This window comes from Miscanthus floridulus, chromosome 3 (genome assembly GCF_019320115.1).
Source record: "Miscanthus floridulus cultivar M001 chromosome 3, ASM1932011v1, whole genome shotgun sequence".
Classification (NCBI taxonomy): Eukaryota; Viridiplantae; Streptophyta; class Magnoliopsida; order Poales; family Poaceae; genus Miscanthus; species Miscanthus floridulus.
In genome coordinates this window covers 62,859,871-62,870,594 of record NC_089582.1, presented here as the reverse complement: position 1 = coordinate 62,870,594, position 10,724 = coordinate 62,859,871, and the positions used below count along the sequence as shown (strand labels likewise).

At 44.6% G+C, this 10,724-nt stretch overlaps 2 protein-coding genes across 2 annotated transcripts; one reads left to right on the top strand and one right to left on the bottom strand.

Annotated features, from left to right (window-relative positions):
- The first annotated feature begins 3,005 nt into the window (after nt 1-3,005).
- Nucleotides 3,006-4,197, top strand: LOC136545869 (LYR motif-containing protein At3g19508-like). The gene is made up of 2 exons (XM_066537846.1): nt 3,006-3,856; nt 3,952-4,197. The coding sequence occupies exons 1-2, from the start codon at nt 3,665-3,667 to the stop codon at nt 4,018-4,020; spliced, it is 261 nt and encodes an 86-aa protein (XP_066393943.1). The 5' UTR covers nt 3,006-3,664; the 3' UTR covers nt 4,021-4,197.
- A 1,977-nt stretch (nt 4,198-6,174) lies between these two features.
- LOC136545870 (uncharacterized) lies at nt 6,175-10,476 on the bottom strand. Its single transcript, XM_066537847.1, has 8 exons — nt 10,186-10,476; nt 9,948-10,081; nt 9,351-9,537; nt 9,251-9,257; nt 8,436-8,563; nt 7,326-7,937; nt 6,656-6,832; nt 6,175-6,565 (listed from the first exon to the last, which is right to left on the bottom strand). The coding sequence occupies exons 1-8, from the start codon at nt 10,321-10,323 to the stop codon at nt 6,392-6,394; spliced, it is 1,557 nt and encodes a 518-aa protein (XP_066393944.1). The 5' UTR covers nt 10,324-10,476; the 3' UTR covers nt 6,175-6,391.
- Nucleotides 10,477-10,724: the final 248 nt, after the last annotated feature.

The window sequence follows — 10,724 nt, the reverse complement described above, 5'->3', positions numbered from 1 at the left end:
GGGCTTTCACCGTGGTGGCGGATCCTAGCTCAGGCCGCCGTGGGGGCAGTGTAGGGCTCCGGAGCCATGGTAAACATGAGGGAGCGCCAGAACCTATCCACAAACTCTATGGATCAATAGATTAGGGCAAGGGGAGTTCGGATCTAGGTCTGGAAAGGGAGAGCTTGCTGCTGGTTGGTGGCTCACCGACGCTGGGGCTTGCGGCGGCGTGGCCTCATGGGGTGGGAGGGAATGGGTCGAGGGGATGTGACGGGTCCATTCTCCCTCCACATCTCTAGGGGATCCATGCTCAAGTTTGGTTGAAGATCTTTCTTCTGGCAGGTTCAGCAGGCGATGGCACCAAGGTTGGAGGTGTGGTGTAGGCATCAAGATGAGGACCGACAAGCTCAATAGTGGGCCCTGATAGCTAGGGGTTTAGAAGTGGGCTCGGCAGGGGGTTGTGTTTTTTCTATTTGATTAACAGAGATAGGCATACTCACCAACCTCTATTGTTTCCAATTAACCCAGACATCTGGTCAAAGGTGGGTGAGTACTCTACCTTTGCAAAGCAAGAATGTAGTAGTGGTCTTCATATTTGGTCGCTTTAGGCATTGCAATATAGTGACTTGCATTCATGGGGTCCTTCTAATGTTGTTTTTTATAAAAAAAATTTGGGGTCTTCTAATGTTGTTTTTTTATAAATTTTTTCATCTTCTTTAGAAATTACATGTTTTGTTGAAGGAAGGAGACATAAGTTTTGTGAACACAAGATCTCAACCTTGAAGATCTGGATCTGAGGGATTTTGGAGACAAGCTAAGGACTTAGAGGTGGAAGGCTTGCTTTTGAGGATGGTAGCAGCTAGTTCATTTGTTCAGTGTTTGGTGTTGGGTGGTCGATGTCTGTTTCACACTTTTGTGAGCTTATTTAGCCTTGTAAGCTGGTACCCTAGCAGGGTTGTGGTGTGCGTTTAAACCTCTGTTACTCTTGTTGCTTTGTATAAAATAGGGTATAACCATCGTCAAAAAATAAATAAATACATATACTTTACATAGAAAAGTTACTGAAACAAATTTGATATTGTAAATGTTGGTGTATTTTGTTATAAGATTGATCAAAACTAAAGAAGTATGCCTTAAAAAACTTAAAGTGATCCATAATTTTAAATGGAAGTAGGGACAACCAACAACATTCGAATTCAACATCCCCTTGGTCACATGCACAAACACTAGAAAAAAAATTAAAAAATGAGATATTGGCTCTGAGGTTTTGCCTCCATTTTATAAGGCCATACTTTGAAGAGCCCATGCTACCCCAGAGGAAGGAGTCAGAAATAGTTTATGCTATAGTTTGCGCAACATTGTTTGCATTAAGAGTAACTGAAACCGTGAGGAATTATGCCAAACTAGCCTTGAATCTAACGGAGGCACTAGCGCCTGGACGTCCGGCACCCGCAACACATCCGAACACATCTCCCAGTCTCCTGCCAATGGAAGAGGATAGCGTGCTCTCGCGTTCGCGCCGCAATCCCCCGGTGTGTCCCGTCCACCGGCCTCGGCGCACCCCCTTCGTCGGGCCTCGCTGCGCCCCCTCCATAGTCTGAGAAGGATGCAAGGCGGCAGAAGGCGAGGAGGAGACACCAAGACGAGGCAGCAGAAAGCGAGGAGGGAGATGCAACACCCGATCTACTTTTAAAATATCCAGATATAACACTTGCAACATACGTCTGAAGATAGATGAAACATTTAAAACATGCATCTGAAACACTTGTAAAAACGCCTAGAAAAAACACTTGAAAAAAGTTGCAACACATACGCAACATCCAAATATACAACTTGCAACATATAGTGTGAAACATATGCAACATCCATATAAACACACTTACAACATATGTCTGAAAAAACAGATGAAACATTAGGAACAGACGTTTGCAACATATGTGTACAACCATTGCAACATCCCTGATCTACTTTTACAAGGTCCATACTTAGAAACATCCTTTGCAACATATCTCTGAGATATATGAAACACTTGAAATATACTCTTGCAACATGCGTTTTTAGCGCAAGCGCAATGTCACCTTGTTGCTTGGACGAATGGAGCTCGACACCGGCGCGGAGCTCGATGCCACAGAGTACGTGGAAGGTTGCCGGTGCAGGACCTCGGCGGCAACACGGACCTCGAAAGTGGACGCAGCGGGTGGATGGAGCACAGCCGCAACGGGAGGCGTGAGTACAGGGTAGGGGGGCGGCTTGGGCTAGGGTGGCGCCTACGAGCGGCTCGGGCAGGGGGCGACGTCAGTGAACGGCTCGGACGTAGGGCAGCGTCGGTGAACGGCTCGGGAGGGGGCGGCGCCGGCGAGTAGCATGGGCAAAATCCAACCTGGGACCGCAAGCGGGGCGCACAACACAGAGCAGCGCGAGCGACGCGGGCGAGTGGATGAGGATGAGACACGAGGTCCGGATAGGAAGTCACATAAGCGATCGGGCGAGTGGATGAGGATGAGTCACTTCCGAACGGGAAGTCACGGGACGGACGCGCGAGCCATGTCAATCTAATGTTTCCTTTTGGCTTTCAAAAAAAAATGTTTCCTTTTGCTGATCTAAAATGGAAAGCGTAAACGCGTGAAAGCGTAAAGGCGTATTTTCGTGCTTTGCGCCATCTTCGTCCCCGCGTTCCGCTGAGCGGAAAAAAAAAAAAGAATCCTCCATTTCCCATCGCGTTCAGACTTCCACTCTCGATCTACGCTACGCTACAGGCGCCGAGCAAGAGACCCACCATGGAAGCGGCAGCGGCGGCGGCGGCACCATCTGTTTCGGTTGCCGGCGGCAGAGGGAGGGACGAGAAGACGCAGCCTAGGCCGGGGGCGGCGGCGGCGGCGGCGTGCGACGTGGAGGCGCTGCGGAGGTGCCTTGAGGAGAACAAGGGCGACCGCGTCAAGTGCCAGGCGCACATCGACGCCTTCCGCTCCTCCTGCTCCGCCGGCCCTAACACCAGCTCCAAGCTGCAGTCCTCCTAGAGAGGAGAGGACGGTGTCAGATCGCCGCAAGGATCAGGCCTTCTTCGGGATCGAAACAAAATTTCTTTTCTTTTTCTCCCCATACAATGTCTTCTCAGTTGTGGCCTTTGGTAAATTTATTTACTACTATACTTTCTTTAAATAAAATAGGATGCATGCTTCGGACCATCGAAGGGGAATCGGAATCCATATAGAGCAAAACATGATCTGCTTTCCTACCGATGCATGATAAATTTTCTTCTGCTTTATCTGTAAAGCCAGACTGATTTGAGTCGTTCTCCGCACTCCGGTTTAGTTTGTCAGACAGCAAACCAATCAGTCTCGAGCATGCAAATTTTACTGATCAAATGAGGAATCAATCAGTTATCAGTGGGCTATCACGGCCATTTGCATATTATGACCAAATGAAGTCTGCATCTGAACATAGCCCAGAGCCACATAGGAATTGTTCTTTGTGTTTTTCCATGGCATTTCTGAAGCCAAGCGTGCAGAACACCTGAAACAATAGTTTAAGATCCACGAAATTAGACAAGTGGGTTCACACGGATCTCTCAGCTCCGTTGGGTTTCTGGCGTGTGCTTGGACTTGGGATAGTACATACCCGCAGCAATCAGCAGCAGCTCGCGCCTCCTCCTCCTCCGGCACACGTAGACGCACTGCCGCAAACGATGGCCAACGCGGGGCTGTGCGCCTACCGTGAGGTGCTGCGCCTGGTGCGGCGGCTGCCGGCGGAGACGCGGCCCTACTACGCCAAGTACGCCCGCGAGAACTTCGTCAACTACCGCGACCTCTCCGCCGACGACGACCTCGCCGCCCTCCTCCGCCGCGCATACACCCACTCCACATGGGTCCTCTCCAAGGTACGTACTCCGTTCTCAAATCTCAACCTTCCCGCATCAAGTCCACCTCCACCGAGTTAGTCGTCTAAGCAAGCAAGGCTGGCTTGCACTTGCAGTACTCGATCGACGCGGGGAAAGCGGCGGCGCGGCTTAAGGATCTTAGCGACGGCCACGCCGGGCTGTGACGCACGCAAGGTGTTCGACCATACGCCGCTCTTCGCTTGAGGATTCAGTTCAGCGTCTTTGTTTTTGGCACTTGCGTTACTCTGTTTATGGTTTTGGTTGCTTTGATCGCTACTTTCACGTTGTTGTATGGAGGCTCCCTACTTTGGGGAGCGATGCAAGTCAACTACTCATGCTAATCATCTCCCTGCTGTCATGCCTCTGCATGCTCGCCCTTTTCAATTCATTTCAACTCTGTGCAGCTTCGAATTACCAATGCTTGCTGAACCTTTTTTTTTTTCCGAAAGAGCGGGGGGGATTGCTGAACTTTTTTTAAGAACGTGTTGAGCATGTATTCCATAAGAATTGAGAAGAAGTCTTTACAGCCACTAAACGAAGACTACAGAAAGTAAACAAAACTACTACAGAACTTGTAGCCTCAAAGGCAACCAAGGAGTGATAGAAACGACTGAAGAACCAAACTAGCAAAGCAAAGACTACAATCAAGAACTCACATACTCTCACACAAGACAGAGGACTAACCCTGGAGCCTAGAACTTCAACAACTACGACGAAGCAAGTGCGGGAGAGGCCGCGATGCCAAGACCAAGCAATGGATAAACCGCAACAAGAGAAGCCACTATAGCACAAATCTACCGAGAGAGCAACGTACTGCGAGCAAGCCACCAGAAACCCCACAACTAGAAAAAAGTTGCTTAAGGCCACGAGGATGACTAAACAAAATAATGTCTGCAACTAGAGAGCAGTTGTCACAACACCACAAAAGCGACACCGAGCAAGCAAATACTAGAGAGTACTCCCTCCGTCCTAAAATAAGTGTCGTTCTCGCTTCCTAAAGAGTTAAATATTTTTAACTTTGACTAAATATATACAAGAAAATATTAATATTTATAGCACATAATTAGTACAATTAGATAGATTATTGAATCTATTTTCACAATAAACTTATTTAAAGATATAAATGTTGCTAATATTTTCTACAAACGTAGTCAAACTTTAGAAAGTTTGACCGGCACGAATACCTATAGCGACACTTATTTTTAGGACGGAGGGAGTAGCCATTATAGCACCACAACAATGACCTAAAATATCCAGAGCTCACAACTAGAGAGCTACCACCTCCACTCCACAAGCGATAACCAAGCAAGCAATCGCCAAGCTCCATTGCAACGACCAAGAAACAAATAAACGCCCGACAGAACAACAATGACCATGCACAACAAGGCATTCATGACATGAGAAGGAGCCATAGCACCAAAGCGACAATCAAGTAATAACCAGATCCCTAGCAGCGGGAGGACAATCACATCAACTCCATAAGCAATGACCAAGCACATCCACAACTCCATAAGCAACGACCAAGAAGCAATGACCCAACAAGGCCTAGGCCTTGGGTTACACAAAAAAAACAACGACCAAAGATCAAATGACATATTACGATAGAGTAATCGCATCAACACCACCAACAAAGGCCAGGCAACACAGAGAGCCCCGTGACAAGTGGGAAGCAACCTTAGTTCCACCAGCGATGACTAAGCAACCAACAAGAGCTCGCAAATGAGAGAGCAGCAGCAAGGTTCCACAAACGATGACTGATGAACAAGCAGAGGAAGTCAACAACCAATGCCGAACCCACCAGCAAAGGTGGCGTGGAGAAAACTAAGACAATACCCCAAGAGGAAACAACGCACAAGGCGCTATCATTGTCCATTCAACCAATATAGACTACCTGAGGAACAAACAAGGCAAAGGCTCAAAAGACAATGCCTCCAACAAGGTTAAGACACCTGAGGGCATCGCCATTGTCAAAAAAATCTCATCGTCTACTCTAACCACCAGCCGCTAACTCCGAGGCATGAAAAAACAGAGGCGATCCAAACAAACATCATAGGCTTAAGCAAAGAGAGAGAGAGAGAGATTTCTACCCATTGATTGATAGGTGGGTCCCACTTAAATAAAGAGGATGAGTTTTCTGAATCTGCTACAACAACACTCTCCTAAAACCAGAAATCATATTTTCTCAATCCCCTATAGCAAATTTTAAGGGAAAGGGAAAAGAGGATCTGGTGGAAATGCTTAAGGTTGCAAAGAAGATAACATCTGGGGTTCAATAAGGTCACATCCACCTCAGCAATCAATACTACAAGTATAGACATCAAATGGAACTTGATAATAAAGCTCCACACGGTCTGTGCTAATTGCAACTACACTGCAAACTTCTTCAGTGAGAAATTGTCACCAAATAACAAGCCCAGATGTCCATCATGCCTTCTGATACAATTTCCTTCAACAATCTCAAACAGACCTCCGGTAAGAAACAAATCATAATTCATACAAATAGGGGCTATGGCATGACTATCCTAATGTTTCAGGCTAGCGGTATCTGTGATATAGCATCCGCAGATGTCTACAGTGCATGCATGTCCACGGGGTCAGTGGAGGATCAAGGCAGTACGAGTGTACCCACTGTGATCTGCAGACGTGGCAGCTTAGAAGAAGCTCCTCAGGCTCATGGAAGTGCCATCGGTAGCATGCTCCTTGTCCAGACTAGACAACAGATTCAGTTACAGGAGGGGTAATCATTGCAGATACAAATAGATTTAAGCAGCATGGAGACATGAAATAATAAGATCTCACCATTGATCGCAATAAATCGTAGCCTTCATTGCCAAACACGAAAACATCAGTAGAAGATTCACAAGGAATGGTCTGTGAGTATATCTTCTGATCTGAAGTGCCTGCCTCATCCATCTTACTGATCCTTGTGAAATTGGCTTTGCAAAGGGGACATGTTGAGACTTTACCCCTAGAAGCCTGAAATGCAGGATGCAGCTCTAAGAATAATTGAATAAGCATTTCTTGTCGAACATTAATGGTGGTAGGAAAAAACTAAATAGTAAATAAACTATAGCAAAGTGAGATTATTGCTAATCCCTTGGCCCAAGACTTGCCATTGATTGGATGGAACGTATTAGTTGTGTTGCTTTTTTTTTCTTTTGACATCTTAGTCGTGTTCCCTACATGTTATAAGTTGGTTTCGTTTATCTCAATTATGCCATAAAGCTATCTTGAATCTGCATTACTACATTCTCAACTGTCTTAGTCTGAACCAAACCAGGTTCAAGAACACAAATCAGTTCTAGTAGGGCAACAGACATGTCTCCAAAACATTGAGTACATACATGGAGAACATAATACATAATCAAAAGGTTTTCTTCTTAATATAATGATACGCAGCTCTCCTGCAAGTTTGGAAAACAAATAATATAAGCAAAGGTCAAGAAACAAGAATCAAACTAATACATACCAAACGATCTGCCCATCCTTGAATGCATGAATAACAGAATCGGTGTCCACATGGTAAGATGCCCCTTGTAGAAGAAAAATCCGTCCAGGATATGACACATGATAATTCTTCTTGCCTTTCTAAATTACATGATTTTTCCACGGGTTTGTTATCAACTTCCATTTCATCATCAGCTAGAGTGCCAAGGCTACATTTATCAACTTGCTCCTGAGTACAGAAAGCTGGTTCCTGTCCTGACAAATCACATGAAAGCAAGCTTCTTGAAGTCTCCCTTAATTCAACGTTGTCTAGCTCTTTTCTTACCTCTTGTTCATGCCTATTGCTACTAGTTTCACCATATTCATATAGAGACTCCAGGGTACTTTGTCGAATTGATGATGATGATGCACTTGTCTTATTAAATTTTCTTCGAGCTCCTATTGACAGAGTATCTGAAGTTTGAGGTTCACTGAAGCTGTCAGACAAATTATCATTGTTAAAGTTTCCAGTAAAATCGTCCCTTTCTCCCATCCTGATAGGAACTTCATTCTGGAGAAAGCATGAGAAGTTTCCCTTCTGCTTTGATGTGCTATTGGACGTTGTGTAACTTGACACATGAAAGCGCTGTCTTGCCTGTATTGTCATTTGATAATTGATACATGCATAAGATTGCAAATAATAAAAATGTGATGTCAAGCAAAAGTGCACATCTATTCATCAAAACATGTATACCCAAACAGGTGCAGGCTACATGAGATGCAGCAGTAACAACATTGATTTTGTGATCTTGAACATGGACCACATGCCAAAATAATTAATGTCACCTGCATAAATCTAAAACAATATCACCAAAAAGGTGTGGTGCCTCGAGTTTAATCATTAGCATGTTTTAAGCAGCTGTACAGAAGGTACTGAACTCTCTTCTTCATGCGATTAAGCTACCGGGTCCTTTGTTTATCAGATATATAATTGTTAAACAAAATAGAACACCAAAATATGAACTTTTTGAAATTTGAAGGGTACTTGATCAGGATTCAGGAGATTAAGCAGAGGACCCGTAAACTTTCTTCGCTATAGTTCAACAAAAGGGGTTGATAAATAATTAAATATGAACTTGCATATGTATATTACCATGACATTTGACACATTGTCCTGCAGGTTTAGGATATCTTTGTCTGTTGATGTGTTGACATGCTTCAAACGCTTTCTTCTTTCCTTTAAGTCTGATGTATGATTTTTCTTAGAATCCCCATCACCAACTGAAATTCTGAAGCTAACAGGTCAAGGAAGATCCATCAGAAAATAGATAGTACAAGACACATCGGTACTTTTGGAAAAGTAGGTTCACACTGAAACACATTTGATTATCAACTGCTACATGACACTATGAAAGGGTAAAAAGGTATTAAAAATGCTAGAATTTTAAAATGGATAAAAAACACAGGTCCAGTGCACTTCCGAAAATTTTAGGGAAACTAATTTTACGCTTAGGTATGTAGGAGGGGCACATATAACGTAAAGGTTTGACTATTCAAATTGGAAGCTTACAATATGATCGGCGTTAATTCTACCAGGGTCTCAGCGATATGTCGCTGAATGTTGGTGTTCTCAATGTGGTCCTATCAGCTATACATACCGATACATCAGACATAAGTTGAAAAAATTATTGTCAACTCCATATTTCCCCCATTTTCAGTCAACTTCCATCCAAAATTTTGAATTTATCATGTGATAAATTACCAATTATCAGATATAATCAGACTCATCGGCTCTACCAGCCAGCAGCCATGTTTTATGCATAGATGGCAGGTCATATTATGATACACAATAACTGCTCACTGCCGCCCTGATATACCTGCAAAATCTTTCGTACTCCAAAAGAGTCTAGCTGAACCATGATTGGGCAATATTATACATATGCTAGACATAGAATTAAAATAGTAGACTGGAGATCTACAGAACCTGATGAATGCACATTGGATTAGACGATACAACATCAAGGATCTGCATGCAAGAACAAAATGAAGTGAAAGTTATGATCCTTACTTCTTTTAATAAGGCTGACTTAAAATCAGAATCATCAAGCCTAATTGTATAGCTGGCTCTGGCTGGAGGAGTATCGCAGAAATCATCAGGTAATTCTTGGAAAACTATGTCCTCCATAACGGCATTTTTCTTGCCTCGTGTACAGGGATGAGCAGACAGCTCTGGGACTGGCCCTGCTTCTTCACCACTGTGTACCACGCAGAAATGACGGTTTTCTGAGAAATAAGTAGCCAACAATTTTACAGAATAAGATAATAAAATAGTATATGTGACTTCTAGTTTACAGGGACTGCCCCTGCTTTTTGGCAACTGTTAATCCAAAGGAAAGATAGGTTTTATTTGCGAAATACTGTCAACATACTGACACAAATCAAAGAACAAAAAGTGATAGATGGATTAGAACTGTCCACAGCAAATTCATTCTAGCAACGCAGCACATATATGGAAACATAATTACAGTTTCCAGTTTCACATTTTGCCCCCAAAACTCCCTCCATAGTCTTAGAGATTCATGCACTCGCCCAAGTGAAACAGCTACTGGGTACTTGTCCAACCATATCACAATTTCACAACAGTTGAACAAAACCCACCCCCTACCTTTCCATCAAGTAGGGGTCATCCGGGAGGCGCCTTCCCTCTCCGAGACACTCCGCGAACCACCGGTGGCTCACGACGCTGGTGTCCAGCCTCCTCGCGATGTCGTACTTCTTCCTCTCGAGCCTCCAGCACACCTGCACGCCAGAAGCGCGCACCAATCCAATTTCACACCGCGTGGAATCAAACCAACCAACGAAAAAATCGATGCCCAGGCAACCGGGGATTCGTAGTGGCATACCAGGTGGGTGATAGACCTGCTCATGGATCCGACGTAGCTAGCGCCTGTCTCCGCGATGAGGTTGACGAGCCTGTGCCGCTCGTCGCCGTGGTAGCCGCTCACCGTCGCGACCACGGACCCCATCCCGTCGATCGGCATGGGATCCGCCGCGGGGTGTGTCAGCGGGACAAAAACCACTACCGGGCATGTCGGGTGCCGACGAGTGGAGGCGGACAGCGGATTGCCGGCACACGGCGGCAGCGCTCCTCAGGGATGGGGAAGCAAGAAGTTTCCGGCGGCGTTCAAAAACCCTTTTTGGCCTTTTCGCTTTCCCTCTGTTTTGCGCTTGAAAGTTTCAATTTTTCATGAGCCTCGTCTAAGTGCCCCATCTCACGCTTCGACGAGTCCAATGTTCTCAAATTTAATTAGATTTTTAAATAATAATTTTAACTCATATATTTTTAAATATGTTTACTATAAAAATACATAATGTAATTCATTTAATGATGTTTATTTGATATCTTAAACATTATAACTTTTATATATATTTGATCAAATTT